The following is a 17,736-nucleotide window of genomic DNA, read 5'->3' on the forward strand; positions in this document are numbered from 1 at the left end:
TAAAGGAAATCAGAGCTAAGGCAAGACAAAATGCATAGAGACATGTGTAAAAGAGTGAAGGCCCTTGTACCTTACAGCCGGTGTTGATGTCATGGCCCCAGTTGTTGGGGGCGCACTTGTCACAGCGCTCCCCCACGGTGTTGGGTGGGCAGATGCACTGCCCTGTGTTGGCATCACAGTTATTTCCCACATGGGAACACTGGCATGCTGGTAGGAGAGAGAGAGAGGGAGAGAGAGAGAGAGAGAGAGAGAGAGAGAGAGAGAGAGAGAGAGAGAGAGAGAGAGAGATGACGGGACATACCCAGATCACACCCACAGCACCATGCAGTGTAACCCAGCTAACACTGGACAGAGTTACACCTCAGGAGTCTCAATGCTGGACTCAAATGATATACTGCACATAACTGTACGTTGGACTCAAATCAGTGGCAAAAGGTCACAAGATGTTTCCCATTTACTGTGTGAATAGAATGAAATAGGCTTATAGAATATAATACATATTTTTTGCTTACACAGTCAAATCTCACATTACCTTCTGTCCAGTAGAGAATTGTGTTTATGAGCACAGACAGTGTGTCTGGTATGTATATTCGGAAACTTCTAAGTGCCTGCTATTTGAGTGTTGTATGTGGCGTGTGTGTGTGTGTGGGTGTGTGTGTTGTGTGTTGTGTGTGGTATGTGTGTGTGCGTGCAGGAATGTGTTACTGTAAGCACACATGCATGGAGGAAAGATACGACTAAACGCTTGTGGCCTCACGTGTGCAGCCGCCCTCCTGGAAGTTGAAGTGACCCGGCTTGCAGCGGTCGCACTTCTGGCCGTTCACGCCGGGCTGGCAGCGGCACTGGCCGCCCTCGTCACAGTCGAATGACTTGGAGCCGAAGGAGTTGCAGTGGCACGGCACGCAGCCTCGGCCTGAGTCGGGGTGGGTCTCCGGCTGAGAGAGAGAATGATGGAGGGGGTCACTGTGCCGTCAGAACAGAACACTCATCACAATAAGAGTCCTGCTTGAAGCATTTCTGTTGGGGAACTTTCAGGTTTCCCAAACGGTTCAACCCAGCATGGTCCTTGAGTCCGATATATATGATCCCTCTTGGGGATAGTATATTGTTCAAGGATTTGGAATCACTGAAGTGCTTTAAGCTCCAGGGGTGGTATTTCACCAGGCGTGATTTCTGAGTTAGCCAGATATTGCCGGACGAAGGTGCTGACTTAAGGAAAATGTGCTGTTTCAGGTTTTAGATAAGGCTAATCTCAATAATCCTTCTCATTCAAATACCCCTCAGATGGAAGCATTTCTCATTCTCTAGAGGACGCTTTGCACTGAGCCTGAAGTCTGCAGTAAAACTCTTAAGAACCATGTGGAACTACACACATATGGGACTGAACATAGAACCATCTGACAATTCTTGCTATGAAAATGAGTTCCCAAACAGAAACAAACGCCGAGGTAACTTTCTGAAAGGGTGCGGATTATTAGACAAAGTCACCTGCCATCCCGGAGTTGTTAGACAAACCAACAGAACATGACAGAATACACTCAGTCCTTGCTAATGAAGTCGTGCGTTTGTTAGCTGCACTAGTCTCTTTGATATGTGGGGGGTGAGTGCCATCGATTAATCAGGCTAATTGCTCTCCAAAGGAAGACATTAAAAACAAACTGAGACGAGAGGTCAGCACGGCGAGCTTGCACATTAAACCACACACATGCCCATACCAGCACAAACAACTTCCCACGTGACAAGACGTTTCTAAAACCCATCAAACCCCAAACGCCCAAACAAAATGTGCTTTGAAGCAAAGCGAAAATCAAAAAGTTTGTTTGAGATTAAACATCTCCTCGCTATGTGACGTGGTGAACAATGCCATGCCCATTTTAGCTGTCAGAGTCAAGAAAAGACATTCTCGAGAACTATCTATGTGATGGCAGAGCCAACAGAAAATGACATATGAGGCTTACTAGTTGAATAGACTGCAGTTGAATTAGCTCAGTAAAATATTAAAATCATCTTTACAGGAATTAAAACACATGTTTCAAATGTTAGGTCATGTATATACTGTAAATCACTTGGTTCCCAGACTCCAGTTAATGCACACAAGCCTTAACTTGTTCCCTTTTCTACAAAGGCTGACATTTGGGGAGTATATAAACAGCACACCACTTGATTCTGTTAGATAACATTGAGTCTGCTTCAAAGTCGGGTAGAGTCCAAAAATTCAGTTTGGCCTTATAAACATAGTTTATGAGAAAAGCCTCAGCGTGTAGCGTGGGGAATAGCATAGCTATACTATTCTTACCATCCCTTCTTTCATTTCTTCCATTCTTTCCCAGAGAGCAAAAGACCAAAAAAAAAAGTTCTGGCGGTCCACTGGCTTTTTGCTCTTCGGTTTTTGGCTGGTCCACTGGTGCTTAAAAAACATTTGTTTTCTTCATTCATTTCTTCATTAAATTGTTAAATAGATGTTGCCATAGTGTGTACAGTCATAAAGTCATGTATCACCTTGGCAGCCTTCTAGTGTCACAAACTACTTCTGTTTAGCAGATGATATTGTGCCAAGGATATGATTCAGAAATTCCACAAAATTCAATTTTATGTTGTTTTCTTGATATCCACGGCCAGTTAAACTAAAGACGATGCTGGTCCGAGATCGGACCAGAAGTGGCAGTCCACCAGTAGGGTGCCGACCAAAATCCCCCAGTGGGCCGATAGATGCTCACTATCTGGGTTCCTCTTCCCTTCCTTCCCTTCCTATGTTCTTTTCATTGCCTAGAAACTTCAATCACTCTATCCACTCTTCGCTCACAAACTCTTCATTTCCCTCTGTCTCATTCAATCTTCCTGCACCTCTCTTTCAATCTTTCTCCACCTTGGCTTGCTCTCTATCTCTCCTCCATTACCTTGTGACACTCTTTCCTCTGAAATGAATTCCTGCATCTCAATGTTCTTGCAACTCTCCTTCCTCTGAAATGAATTCCCGCATCTCAATGTTCCTCACTAATCTTTTGTCATACATCCTCTCCTCTTTCTTAAACCATGTTCCCTCTCATACCCCTTGAGGTAATGAACACACGCCAAAAACAGCTGTCATGATGCACACAGGTGAGTGACAGCTACTAACAGGTAAACAGGACTCAAAGTCCACAGTTTCTACACAGCACGTGAATTGCACACTGACAGGAAGACCATGTCGAGGTCCCTATGTCACTTCCACTGTTGTGTGCTACCTTTGGCTCTACAGAGAGCAATGGGCAATTCGTTAAAAAGCTTCTCTGTGGTCCACACTAGTTCTGTAAGGCATGAAATTACTCAGCAGGGGAGTAGAGTTTGGCAGAAAGAGGGAACTGCTACAGACGGTCGTACTATTTTACCTATTGTTCGGAAACAACCACCACTCCTGAAAAAAAGACCTTCAGAGAGACATTAAGGAGCTTCTGGCTGAAGGTCTGGAGGAGTGCTTTAAGATGGAGGCTAAATGTGGCTCCACTTCCGCTCTCTATCCTTCCTTTCCTTTTCAATCTTTCCGTTAATATCCCTGAGAACATCATCTCTAGGGAAAAGGGCTTTAGAGACGGAGAGATGTAGTTTTGGTCAATTGTTTTCATTAACGGCCACTCAAACAACAGCTATCCGAAGGACGGAGAAGTGGAGAAAATGGATGGGATAGGATGGAGAATGAATGCGTGTTTAATCATTTATACAAACGATTGATCACATCTACGAAAATGGGAGTTATAAAGCCTTGGCAAATCACCTGATCAGACCTCCTCTATTCATCTTTTCATACTGGCAACTCAAAAGAAAATGGAGCTCTGAGCAAAGGTTCAGAAGAAGATATGGGAGGTGATCACTTCACTTTACCCATTTCCTACCCCTCCCTGTCTGATTCTTTCAGTTTTGGATGACACAACCATACGTAATCCAAAGTCAAAATCTGGATTCACTATCATGTTGGCATGGTTGCCAGGGTTCCTGATGATCTATAGCACTAATTGGAGGGCAATGAATGGAGAGGCAAAAGTGAATTCATGGTCTGGGCTGTAAATAGAATTAATTTGATTAATTATCGAGTGTTGTTTTTCTTTTAACGATGTGAAAAAAGGCCTTCATCGCAAAATCGAGATTAGTGTTTCCTCGGCTGCCACTCAAAGACCAGCGCCAGCACCAGCCGTGTCACCCTGCTGTGAGTCTGTTCCTCCGACCACTGCAGATCTACTCAAACAGGGCAAAGTGTTTCCCAACCAGACACTTACAGACAAACCTTCTCACATCTCTGTGTATTACCACGTCCACACTGATGGCTAATACACACCATGCACTGCATTTGTCAAAAACACAACAGAAAAGGAAACAAACAAAACACACATGCAGCAAAATCTCCCCAACATCCCCAAAAATAAAGTGTCTGAAGCAGCATTGGGCAAACCACACCAGGCTCATGGTCAACAGACCCAGAACACACACACACACACAAACATACACACATACACACACACACACACACACACAAACACTCATTTGAATCATCAAGCTACCATGTTTGTGGTACTACGCACCAATGCAACACCAGTTTTTTCCAAAAACAACACCGGAGGAGCTCTCCAAATTCCCAAACTACCACACCACGCCACGCCACGCCACGCCACGGCACACACTCATGCCCTGTGCAGTTTCCTTTACCCCCACGGGGCGGTACGCTCCTCTGGGGCAGCCCCCTCGGCCCCTGGTAGAGGTCCAGCGCTCGATGGGCACCTGCGGCACGGGCCGCTGGGTCTCCCTCCTCTCGGGCCGGGCCACGTCGCAGCTGTGCCCCACGAAGCCCGGCCGGCAAATGCAGCGGCCTTCGGAGTCGCAGCGCTGCGACATGGCGCCCCGCCGGTTGCAGCCGCACGGGCGGCACTGCCGACGCTCCGCGTCCCACCAGTAGTTGGGCTTCACGCCAAACACACACATGTCGATGACTCCATTTGCACATATAGTATATATATATCGTATATGTAAATACATTCATTCAGTCAGCTTCTTCATGGTGGTAGAGTTGATGTGACGGAGAATAAAATGCACTGTGTCAACACACCTTTTGTGTCCCACTTTGAGCTGTGCTGTAATCTGTGCAATTAAAGACACTTTAAGAGAACAGATGATCAGTATCAGCTGTTCGTGTGTTGTAGAGTTTGTGATTTTTAATGTGATGGATGTTAGGGTATTTAATCTAATGTGAAACTGCACTTTATAGCGCCATAAAACAGCACACAAACTCGTGAAATGTTTTTTTAACAGACATGGCAATAACTGTATGATTAAACCGAACCCATATAACAATGCTGCATTTTAACGCCACTGTGTCTACTGCTGTGACTGCTGCTACAATAACGGTTGGTGCCAAAATGCTACAACCATGACGGCTGTTGCTCCATTTTTAAATGTATACCTTTGTTTAAATTGTGAGTAATGCTGCTACTAGCATATCCACGCTAATATGTCTGCTTAAATTTCTGCTACTAGCACTATTACTACTACTACCACTACTACTACTACTGCTACTACTACTACTACTAATACTAATACTACTAATACTACTACTAGTATGACTGCTGCTGCTAGAATTGCTTCTAGTAGCAGTATCATTATTGTGCTACCTCATCTGCATATACTACAGCATAACTAGAGTTGGCCCCCTCCTAGTCTGTACTAATTAGCTAATTCAATTAGAGGCTCGACTCACCATGCATTCATCGCACTTGCGTCCCACCACATGCTGTTTGCACTGGCACTGGCCTGTCTCCTTATCACACACCTCCGACCGAGACGCATTAGGGTGGCACTGACAAGCTGCAAGGAGGAAGGGACAGGGGGAGACAAATACATTAGGATGAGAGAGACAGAGAGAGACATGTGAGGAGAGGAGAGAAGGAGCAGAGGAGAGACGGAGAAAGACAGATAGAAGAAGATGGAAGAGAAAAATTGAGAATAGAGAAACAGAAAAGGGAGAGCGAGAGGTGAGCGGGAGAGAAACGTGAGATTAGTGAGTGGTAAATTCATTAATTAACTTTCACCAAAAACATTTCTCATAACAACTACTCATAACTCAGAGTGCCATGGTCAGTGTGACAGACAAGGCAAACTGACAAGCCAGCGGCCTCGGCGGGTAGAGCCGAAACAACAACTTGCCGCCGACAACTTCCTGATGGTGGAGTCAAACACTTTCATTGTTCCTTTTTTTAAAAGCCAGAGCGAATGGTGGGAACACAGATGGCAACCGGCAGGGTAGAGTTGGAGGGTGCATCTGCTCCCAATGTTTTTAGCATTGCTAAATCCAGCGGTTCTGGAAGGCGTGTATTCTGTCCGATTTGAAGCCCGTTCCCAATTTTTTTTACTCGTTCCGAGCCATCTTTTGAAATTTAGATTAAGTCGAACCAGAGACAAAGGTTGTTAATATGCGCGACTATACTCAAGGCTTGGTGCATTATTAACGGCGGCACATTTAGGGTGTCAATGGCAATGCATAAGGTCAGGTTATTGGAGAGTGCCGGAACTGCTTATTACATTTCCACATTCTCCACTAGGCCCTAAGCACCTCTGCGTGCCATTTGCAAATCCCCCCCCCCCCCCCCACAGACACACACACAGCCACACACTGCCGCACCGCCAAAACCCAAATGTTGATTATTCCATCTCTCCACTGATTGAAAAAGAGAGAGAGAGAGAGCGTGAGAGCAAGCCGGCCCTCAAAGCGAGGTGCTTCAATCACCGCGGAGCACTCAATTAGACTGCTGCGGACATGCGGCCTGCCCCCCACTTCATCTTTGGTGCTGCTCTCCCCCCACCCCCCGGTTAGGAGGAGGGCAGGACGCAGACACAAGAAAGTGACCACAGCCAGCCCGGGGGGACTATTTGGGATTGAGTCATTTAGAGGCTGCGGAAGAGAGCTGATTGGATTGAGCCACTCATGACCCTTGGCAAAGCCACGGAGCACGCGCCAAAAAGCACCGGGAGTGTTTAGTAATAACAGAGCGCAGCACTTTATAATGGTTAGGGTCGGTTTGAGCCAATTGGGCACTGATGCATTTGATGAATTAGTGGGGATTCAAACGCAGTGTGTCGTTTCTGCAAATAAAAAATAACAGGCCGACGAAAATAAAGATTACATTGACACAAAGGTTGAATACAAATCTGAAAAACTTGTTTAGGATCTACAGTATTATAAATATTTTCACTTTTAATTATAAGAGTAATAATGACTACTGTTTTTTGATTAGACAATGCTAAAAAAGGTAGAACAGAATATAATTGCCTCGTTACTGATTGGCGTTTAGGGAATTATCTATATCTTGGTATAACTATTCAGCTTAAGGAAGAAGTCTGCTATTAAATTAAATGAAATAAGGGTCCTGGTTCGAGTGTGGAAATGGTAGTGTACGTGCACTGTTGCACAAAAAAAGATAGCGAGAGGTAAAGATATGGTCAAAGGTAGTACTAAGTGGGCAGGACCAGGCAGTAATAATTAGTGAAAAAAGATAATTCGTTTGGTTAAAGCCGATCAATATTGTCGAGTAATCCCTTAATGAAAACGAATGAAAACGAATGAGTCAGATGAGGTTATAATGTAAGAAGATGGCAATATGGCTGTGGGTTGTGGATAGTGTTTGCCTGGAGCACTTTCACAATTAAATGAACTGCAGTGCATTTGTTCAAAACAATAAAATGAATTGACACATAATTGTAGCTTGTCGAACAGGTTTTAAAATCCCCTGGCCTATCCCTTTGAACTAACTGTTCAATTGTTAATCAGGGTATGTGATTTTGAGCCTGTAAAAAAATGTAGTGTTTTGCTCACTTAGATTTCATGGCAAGCTAAGGTTATTTTTTGTCAAGATCAATATAGCCTATACCTCATGTCTATTCTGGAAAATGTATTGAGCTAGGGACTGAAATACAAAAAATGAAATAAAAATGATGGCTTACGTCTTTGCTGAAATGTTTCAGCAGACATTATGGCACCTGCTGTAATGTGGTTTATGGGAGCAGGAGAGGTCAGCTCAATCTTCTATGGAAATCAAAGTTTTTGGATGGAAACCTGGGTTTTCTTAGTAGGCTACTTTGCCTCCTTTCCCCAATAGGATGGCCTATGCACAGTGTGGTAATGCTAAAGAATGATCTTAAGCTTATTAAGCGACAGCATATTAGGTTCTTCTCAGGTAATTATGGTATTTGATTTTAATTAGATTGAAATGTTATCCTTTACATGGCCTTTTTTATTCTGAGAACAAACTGTAGACTATTTGGTGCAGTCGATGCACCTGAAGATGTCAAGTATGTCAACGCTGATCAAATTCCAAGTATGCCAAGGAAAGCCAAGGATCCTTTCACCCCTGAAGTCTTGCTCTGATTGACAGCTGGTCAGCTGGTGCAGGGTTGGAATTGAAGACTGAGGTCTACACACACCTTTTGTGGGGCCATCTTGTCACCCACACACACACACACACACACACACACACACACACACACACACACACACACACACACACACACACACACACACACAGGTGTGCGGGATTCACAGTTGACCAAAATTATCCCTGACATATACCAGTTGAGAATTGTGCCAAATCCGAACTGACACACAAACCTGAACCTTTCCAGGCTGAATATTATTAATGTTTTTTTTTTTAGGTGAAAAAGTAATAGTTCAAAGAGTTTACCATAAACAACTCTGAAGAATTTACTTCAAAATGTTTCTCATGCTCAATGTCTAAAAACAGAAACAAACAACCCATTAATTCTCACTTCCACACTTTCTTTCTTGCCTCACCTGACCATTCTCTTAACCCCTCCACACACACACACACACACACACACACACACACACACACACACACACACACACACACACACACACACACACACACACACACACACACACACACACACACTCTCTCACACCACACCCTTACTTACGCTGGCAGTTTTTCAGTGTGATGGCATCTCCGTAAAAGCCGTCATCGCAGGTCTCGCAGGTCGCGCCCCCGTAGCCCTCCAGGCACTTCAAGCAGGCTCCTGTCACCGGGTCACAGCTGCGGGGCGCCGTGGGTCCAGGTTCCCGTTACACTCACATGGCTGACACGACCCACCCGGCACACCGGGCTGCCCAAAGTAGCCGTTAGCACAGCTAGGGACAGCAGGGGGGACAAACGACAGGGTTAGTCGGAGTCAAGGCCACTCTGTCGGATGACATTCAAACGGAATGGATTGGAAGCTTATTGTACACTGTAAGAACTACTGTGTGTCCATTTTACTATGTTATTAGGAAGCCTCTTAGAAAGACTGGAGTTAAGGTGCAGTAGACGGGACCCACTTGAAAACGAAAGCAATTCATTTTCACGGCCGAGTATTGAAATTGCTCTACATCCACATTTACAATGAACAACAATGAAATGTTCACAAAAAGATTCTTATTCACAGCAAATGTTTGACCTCCCAGACTATTCACTTTTTTATTATTTAAGATTGCGGTCATTATTGAAGGCTAAAATGCAAACCCACCCAATGTGAAACTGGATTAAGTTACAAAAATGTACAACTCTCTGATAAGTGCAAGGTGTAAAACATTACCAGTTGAAAGTATCTGGAACAGAGAGTTAAGTAAAGCTGTCTTTCATCTAGACGGGCAAAGAATTTGGTCAAATCTAAATGATATGTCTCGAAATTTGAGCCAGCAGTTGGTCAATTTTAAGATAATTCATATATTCTATGCCACTCCTTATAAACTTTACAGAAAGGAAATCATTTCAAGCCCTAATTGCACTTTGTGTTCAAATCCCTCCATGGGAACAGTACTTCATATGTTGTGGGAATGTGCTATAGTTAACACTTTATGGACTCCTGTGTGTAATATTATGGGGAAGCTACTCAGGGTCACAATTCTACCAGATCCCTGTTTATGTTTGTTTAATGATGACACTGCATTGACATTTACACTGATTAAAACAAGAAACCTTTTCTGTGGCTTTACTGCAGCTAACAAAACAATCTCAGAGCACTGGGTTAATCAGGAGATTTGGTTATGGCTGGCGAATGTACAATATATGGCTAAAAAGTTAATAAAAAAAAAAACCTTATTAAGAGCACTGGCTACTGACTTGCCCCTAACAGGATAAAGCTAGCAAAGCTTGTAGTTTAGCCATTTCCTTTGTCATACAGTCAGTAATGTTCTTAGTGATTGCATATGTTAGTCCATTGCTTGCCAATTCAGATAATTGTTTTAATATAAATAGTGACTTGTAAGTACCAACCAGCTAAGCACTGTTAGGCTGTTTGCTGAGGGCTTTTACAATGTGTGTAAACAGCATATGGATAGCACTGAGCTCGTGTTCCTTTCTGACACACAGTTACTGTGACCCCCTACAGTACCTCCATGCCCTCCAACGGCACAAATGCAAACCAGCCATGTGCCAGTGTGTTTGTACAACAGCCTCGCCGCCAGGAAAACAATCCCTTGTTTTATACATGAACACTTCCTTTATGCATTTAGAGTACAGGGTGGAAATGGGAGAGAGAGAGTGAGGGAGACAGAGAGAAAGAGAGTGAGTGTGAGAGAGAGAGAGAGAGAGAGAGAGAGAGAGAGAGAAAGAGAGAGAGAAACAAAGGCAAACAAGAGCTGAGAGAGAGTGGGGAACAGAGACAGACACTTACAGTTTCAGTATCAACTCCTATCTAAACAAAGTGAAGCAATCTGGAGCAAGACCAAGCATGTAAAGACACACAGACAATATCTCTCTTTTCTCTCTCTCTCCCTCTCCCTCCCTCCCTTCCTCCCCTCCTCCTCCTCCTTTCCCTCTGTGCTTCTAACTCCTAAGCTCTTATCTGCACTGGCCTGCTCCTCGGCAATATATCTCCCACGAAATGAGACATGTTCGCCGGCTGATAAAGATATACATTTCCATCGACTGCGCGCTTGTAAAAAACAGCTCCTACCAGCCTTATCTCCCTTTCGTTCCCTCTATCTGCATGATAGCAAAGAGGGGGGAGCAAAACGGGGTTGGGGGGAAGAAGGTAATCATACTGCATCACACCGAGCAGATTCCCCCGGTCGCTGGAGACTTTATTAATTGGATGGGTTATTGCTTCTGACTGTCTAAGGCGACGAGGCGAGTTGGTGGCGTGGAACAGCGTGTGAGGACGTGTCTGTAATTTTCGTTTTTGAGGCCGTGGAGCGAGCAGGGGGTTGGTGTGGTGGTGGTGGTGGGGGGGGGGGGTACCTTGGAGAGTGCAAGATGTGGATAATACAGACATCATCGGCCAAGCACAAGTCGCGCCTAAATAGGATGTCAGTGTCCCTTAGCGTCCCGCAGGGTAGCGGAATGGACGACTCAAAAAGAAAAGATAGAGAGGAGAAGAAGAGGAAAATAAAAAAAACACGGCTGATTGCGCATGGAGGCCTGAGACGCTGAGCCCCGGCGGGGGGTAGACGGAGAGCGGGCCACCTTCGGAGGTTAATACCCAGAATGCTTTTCAGTTGCTGGCATGCTTCACTCAGACTCATCTGCATCTTTCAGAGATAACGATTTTCGTTACCTGACAACACTGCATCCTTAATCTTCCCGCAGGAGGGACGCAGTGAGGAGAAGCGTAGGTGTATCAAGGAGTAGGATTTGGTGCAGAGGGTACAAAGACCAGGGAAATCACACAGAGGCTAAACAGGGATGGCGGTTTTTAGCTTGAGTTGATATAAAGAGAACATACACGAGATACTGACAGCTATTTGACTTGAAAGACCATATGCTGTTGAGAATGTGGTTGCTCTTGCCTGAACTACACCAATCCAACCATTCAACTCGGCTCCGAGAACTTCAAAGTATTCGACGATCGCTTTTAAAAAATCAGTTGCTCTGAAAATACTCAAAGCTATTTCCAGTAGAGGCTGCTTTGAAGATATAATGTGGACAACCTGTGCTGCAAACTGACTGGGACTGTCATCAGTTGCAGTCATCAGTGTGTCATTAACCGAAACCAAATTGGCCTGGTCCCATCTTGAGAATGGCCCCCCCCCAACACACAGACACCTCCTCACCACACCCTATTTCTCTCTGAAGCAGACAGCCCTGACATTTTGGGCCTTGTTCCACTTCCTGAAATGGTGTCTGAGGAGGGACTATTCTTGCCCCTGGTGCCGCCTGCCTTCGCTGGTATTTATGCCCTCATTAACTCACTCCAGGCTGCTATGCGCTCCCAGATGCGGACGGGAAGGGAAAAGGTCTCCGGTAAACACTGATGGCCGGGGCCAGGTGTCCGGGTCTGGCCAGGGCTATAAATACACGCAGTATCGAGCACATCCTCCCTGCCGTGGTAAAAACAGGAAACGTTTAAGACCCACCTTGGCCTGGCTCTGGCCACGGAGCCCAGGCCAGCGCTTGAGATAGCATGTGTTGACATTGCGAACTGGCGGCCAAACAAAACACAAACTCCTCTTTTCAGCGATCCTGTACTGACAGCTGATGCAGCGGCTCTGCAAGCAAGTGGGGGGTTGAAAGCCCCACGTCAAGTGTGGCTCTCTTCAAAACGAATAGATAAATAAATATGAAACGAAGGCAAACAACAGCTTCTTTGACAGGGTCTCGCTGTTCTTCGACAGCGAACATGTTTTACTGTGAAGCAGGTGCTAGCTCGTAGCTTCTGAGCCTTTTTTTGTTGCACTTTTATTCGTCCAGATCACAGGTCACAATGTCTGCACTCCTCCATCGGTCGATAGCCCAGGGTGTGGTGAGTGTGTCACGCTCACGACTACTCTTCCACTGCCCACACACGACAACCAGTGGTCATTTAATGTGGGAGGATCCTCTCTACCTGTCTCTACTTGTTTGTCCCTGAAGAGCGGTGGGATATTAAACCACTGTGGAGAGAGCTTTTGTACACCATATGCCCCAACAGATTTTGGAACGGTGTTCTGCTGTTTTGCAAGTCGATTATTCATCTTGTGGTGGGCAACAGATTCGGATCGCAGAAGCAAAGCAAGTTGCCTGTTCCCGTCTCTAAAACCTGTTTCAATCACTACCTCTAGTTCATATAATGGACTAGATATCAGTATCATTATGTGTATATAATAGTATCAGTGAACCTTCCTGATGTATTGATGTATTGTAACTACGAGTCGACATTTATGAAGTAAACTGGTGTAAAATATGTCCCTTAAGAATCCAACAATGAAAAGCACTACATTATATACGTATGACAGTGATCAGTTTCTATTTTTGCAGTTCCCCTTTCGTACGCTGACCTGCCAAGGGACTGGCACTGGGCGGCTGCCAGTCTTTCGCTGGTGCGGTGCCAGCCCGTTGTGAGTTTATTACTGATCAGCAAGGCGAGGCAGTGCCAGCCACACACACCAGACACACACACACACACGCACCGCACTCTCGACCCCCACACGACACAGCTCGAGGGAGCAGGCCTCTGTGTGTGTGAGTGTGTGTGTGTGTGTATCTGAGTGTGTACAATATATGTATCTGTATGCATGTGTGAGTGTGTAATGTGTGAGTGTATGTGTAGTGGGTAATGTGTAGTGTGTAGTGTGTAGTGTATATGTGCGTGTGTGTGTGCGAGTGTGTATCAGTGATGCCCTTAACAGTCTCATTCACAGGGGTCTCAGGAGAGGTAGTGATGGATGGGTCCCATTTTGTCCCCAAAATGGGCTGCCATCCTGGGCTCATCCTTAGAGCTCTGCACTCGTTCTCTCTCTCTGTCTCTGTCTGTTTCTCTCCCTCTCTTCCCCTCCCCCACTCTTGCTTTCTCTCTCTCTCTCTCTTGGTGTTTCTGTCTGCCTGCATCTCTCTCTTCTCCTCCTTTCCTTTCCTTTCTCCCCCTCTCCTTCTCTGTCTGTTTTCCCCTCCCTCACTCTGTCTTTCTCTCATTATATCTGTGTCTCCCTTCCCCTACCTCCCTCTCTCTTTCTGTCTACCCCCCCCCCCTTCACTCTCTCTCTCTCTCTCCCTCCCTCTCTCACTCTTTCATTTATGTCTCTCTCCCTCCCCTCTCTCTTTTTCTCTCTCTGTCTGGAGAACCAGTATAGGAGGGGAGGTGGCTGCCAGCCCCTGTGCCACCGTGGGGAGGGCACAAATGCCTGCAGCAGCCCGTCTCCATCTGTCTGTGGGGGCGTGGGTCACAGCCAGGGGCACCCTCGCTCCCCCCTGGTGGCTCTTATTTATGTTGGTGCCCGGCTCCGGCTCCGGCTCCAGTGGCGTAAATAGAGTACTGGCATTGATGTCTCTTTCTCTCGCTCTGTCCCTTCTGTCTCTCTCCCTTTCTCTCGCTCTTTCTCTTTTTTTTTCTTCTTCCTATCGCTCTCTCTCTCTCTCTCTCTCCCCCCTGTGCACCGCTCTGTACACCCCTGCCTACCATATTAACTGAAGCTCACTCTTCGTTTTTCAAGCGGCGCGGCGAAGAATACAAAAACGAAACTAAAAATGCAAAAAAAATAAAAAATAAAAACACAAAGAAACTGATTTGTCTTTGACACTAATGAAGTTCAGGGACCTAGATGACGAAGACAGTAGCGCGACCAAAACAAAAAGTGCGACAGTAACTGCGAGGCAATCAATCTTTTGGGTAACATCCTCTGAGACAGGCTTTTGTTTTCCTCTGCTTACAAACAGGAGAGGTGTGGAATGGAAATGTGTGTGTGTGTGTGTGTGTGTGTGTATGTGTGTGTGTGTGTGTGTGTGTGTGTGTGTGTGTGTGTCTGGTGGGCATGGGACTGTGCTGCACACACTGTAGCCTCAGTTAAAAGTTCAGAGTCTTTTATCATCAGAGTACTTCAGGAGTGAGCCTACTCTGCCATATGGCTACAGCGCCGGACTCAATTTTGCGGTGACCCTGTGGTGACAAACCGCAGAGAGGCGGTGGGCCCCCCGTGACACGCATGAAGAATGGGCCACGGGTCACGAGAATGCGGCGGGTCCCTTATCGGAGACGTTCTGGTTGCCGCTGAGAGTTCCGCCAATCAATGATGCGCTGCCAATAACAACGTGGCCGCTCGATGCGAGAGAGATCCGCTTATAATTACATTCAATTAAACCTAATTTGGGGTTAATCTTCGGAGAATCGACCGGTGGCCTCACTCTCAATCTCAAGCGATTCGTTCCATTTATCTCGCCAAAAAAGGCACACAAGGAAGAAAGGACACGCCGTTGCGAGGGGGTTTACAGCCAGGCACAGTGCAGGCTGCCATCACACGACACACAGCCTGCTAATGTGAGCATAACACACACATAGCAGCACTGACTATGACACACGCGAATGACAGTGACCAACGTGACCATAACACTCACACTCTCACACACACACACACACACACACACAAATAATGACAATATCAACACTTAAAAAAGAAAGAACAGTCTATACAAGGAACCTGAACTAAGCAATTACTCATCCCACTCACTCAGCAAATCAACACCTCGCCTGACTAAGTCTTTGTGCTTCAACAAGAAAGAAAAGAAAAGCCATTTTGCCCAAACTTTGCTTAGATATGCCAAACTGTTTCTTATCCTTGTTTCTAAATGTTTAAAACTGTTTAAAATTGCAGTACAACATTTCAAGGTGTCTCTGATAATCCAAGGCCTTCTGAATTTGACTTAGACACTACAAAGTGCAAAGTATGAAAGTAAAACAGTGAAAACAGACTCCACATCAGTCTTCGGAACATTAGCAAATAAATCATGTTTCAGAAAGAATCCTTTAGGAGGTACTGCTAACTGGAAGGGGCCAACTATTTTACAGAGGGGTAAAATATTATATGTGCATCTCCTTTCCCTGTCTGCCACTGCACTTTGTTGAAATGTGTTTCTCCAGGACAGTCAGATAGATAGACAGATAGACAGAAAGACAGACAGACAGAAAGACAGACAGACAGACATATGGACAGATACATAGATAGACAGATAGACAGATACATTGACAGTCAGACAGACAAGACACACATACAGACAGACGGATGGATACATACATACATACAAACATTATATATATACACAAACGCACACGAATACATATATATACACATACAAACACGCTATTTCTATGGCTTAAGCTGGTAAGGAGGCCTCACTGAGACTCTGGTTCACTCACCTGTTGCATTGAGCTCCAGCGTATCCCAGCTGGCACTGATCACACACCAGCTTCCCCCCGCGGTCCAAGTGGCAAGTCGGACTGAAGCTGTGGCGTTTTTGGGCAGCAGCGGGCGACAGAAAAAGACAAGCAAAAACAAATAGAGCGAAACAGGGTGAGAAAAGCATCAGTCCCGTCATCCTTGCGTCCCTCGCGCTCTTCACGTCATCTCTGAACTGACTGGCAGGGCCTCAGCAGGGAGAACAGAGAGAGAGCGAGAGAGAGAGAGAGAGAGAGAGAGCGAGAGAGAGAGAGAGAGAGAGAGAGAGAGAGAGAGAGAGAGCAGGAGGAGGAGGAGGAGGAGGCCAATGGTGGTTCCTCACTGGTCCCAAAGATAGAGCACCTCAGCTGGGCGGGAAAGGGGAGACTGGGGGGTGTGGGTGGGGGTAGTGGGGCAGTGGGTGAGGGCTAATGGGGCGTGGGGTGAGGGTGGGGGAGGGCTATGTTCCTGACCACACTGCAATGGAATGACTGGCCGAGGCTATTTACGCCGACACTGGATCCACCATGGGGCGGACAGGGTGACGCTGACAGCCTTTGAGAGAGAGAGAGCGAGAGAGTTTGTGTGTGAGGGGAGTGTATAGGCGGGAGTGTGTATGTATACGTACGTGTGAATGCATGCATGTATGTGTGTGTGTGTTTGTGTGAGAGTGTGAGAGAGTGTGAGAGAGAGAGTGAGAGAGTGTGTATGTATCTGCGTCCACCTTTCTTAAGATAACCATTTTGTGGTGGAATGCCCAGCTGCTCAAAGCTGAAGCTACCCCCACCCCTCCACAACCCCCTCCCCCTCCCCAAACGCCAGCCTCGTCTGTCTGGTGCAGGATTACGTCCCATTATCAGTGCTTCAGTGGCGCGATTGTTACGCCCCGACTGTGAAGTCACCCGTTGAACCAGCAAACGCTCCAGAAAAGATGACAGAGTGCGCTTCTGATGAGCAACTCATGACACCCTTCTATTGCGTTCAAGGGCTCATAATACCCTTCTATACAGAATTGGGCTTCACCTAAGATCACACGTGAAACATGTAAACTGTTTACAGCTGTAACACAATACATATAACAGCTTTTAATAGGATAGTTCTATGGTATTGTTGCCAGAGTGGGACTGTTGCTGCATGTTTATGAATGAAATCCATTTTGTGGAGGTCAGACAGTGAACTACAATTAGAATGTCTTAAAAAGGTGAAACATACTTGTTGGAGGGGATCAATAGTGGACATGCGCATGGTTGGCAGTCGTTGGGCGTTCCCTTGGTAGCGTCTCCGTAGTAACCAGGGGCACACGTGTCACAATGAGGCCCTGTCGTGTGGTCACGGCAACCCTGCAAAAACAAACCATAATACCTTCCCCTCAAAGAGTGCGCACGTGAAGCAAAGCGTCCAGACAAATGGAATGCGTGCTGACACAAGCGCAGTCAAAGGGCCCGCCGTTTTCACCGAAACCTCATCTGCTAGCATTTACTAGCGGCGGATATTGCCCTGGCAAATAATAATTACCTTTCTACTGTAACGCTGATTCTTTCATAAGATCATAAACATCCATGTTTTGCCGCACGATGGAAGGCGCATCACGCTGAGTG

General features: G+C 46.0%; 1 protein-coding gene across 1 annotated transcript in view; it reads right to left on the bottom strand.

Moving 5' to 3' along the window:
* Positions 1 to 17,736, bottom strand: part of lama2 (laminin, alpha 2) — a 102,054-nt gene that overhangs the window by 54,180 nt on the left and 30,138 nt on the right. Inside the window, 8 exon segments of the mRNA XM_042709885.1 lie at positions 71 to 207; positions 758 to 935; positions 4,678 to 4,929; positions 5,723 to 5,829; positions 8,956 to 9,087; positions 9,090 to 9,166; positions 16,120 to 16,206; positions 17,351 to 17,478. Of these exon segments, the coding sequence (XP_042565819.1) occupies positions 71 to 207; positions 758 to 935; positions 4,678 to 4,929; positions 5,723 to 5,829; positions 8,956 to 9,087; positions 9,090 to 9,166; positions 16,120 to 16,206; positions 17,351 to 17,478 (1,098 nt within the window).

The sequence above is a fragment of the Clupea harengus genome, chromosome 15, assembly GCF_900700415.2.
Source record: "Clupea harengus chromosome 15, Ch_v2.0.2, whole genome shotgun sequence".
Lineage (NCBI taxonomy): Eukaryota > Metazoa > Chordata > Actinopteri > Clupeiformes > Clupeidae > Clupea > Clupea harengus.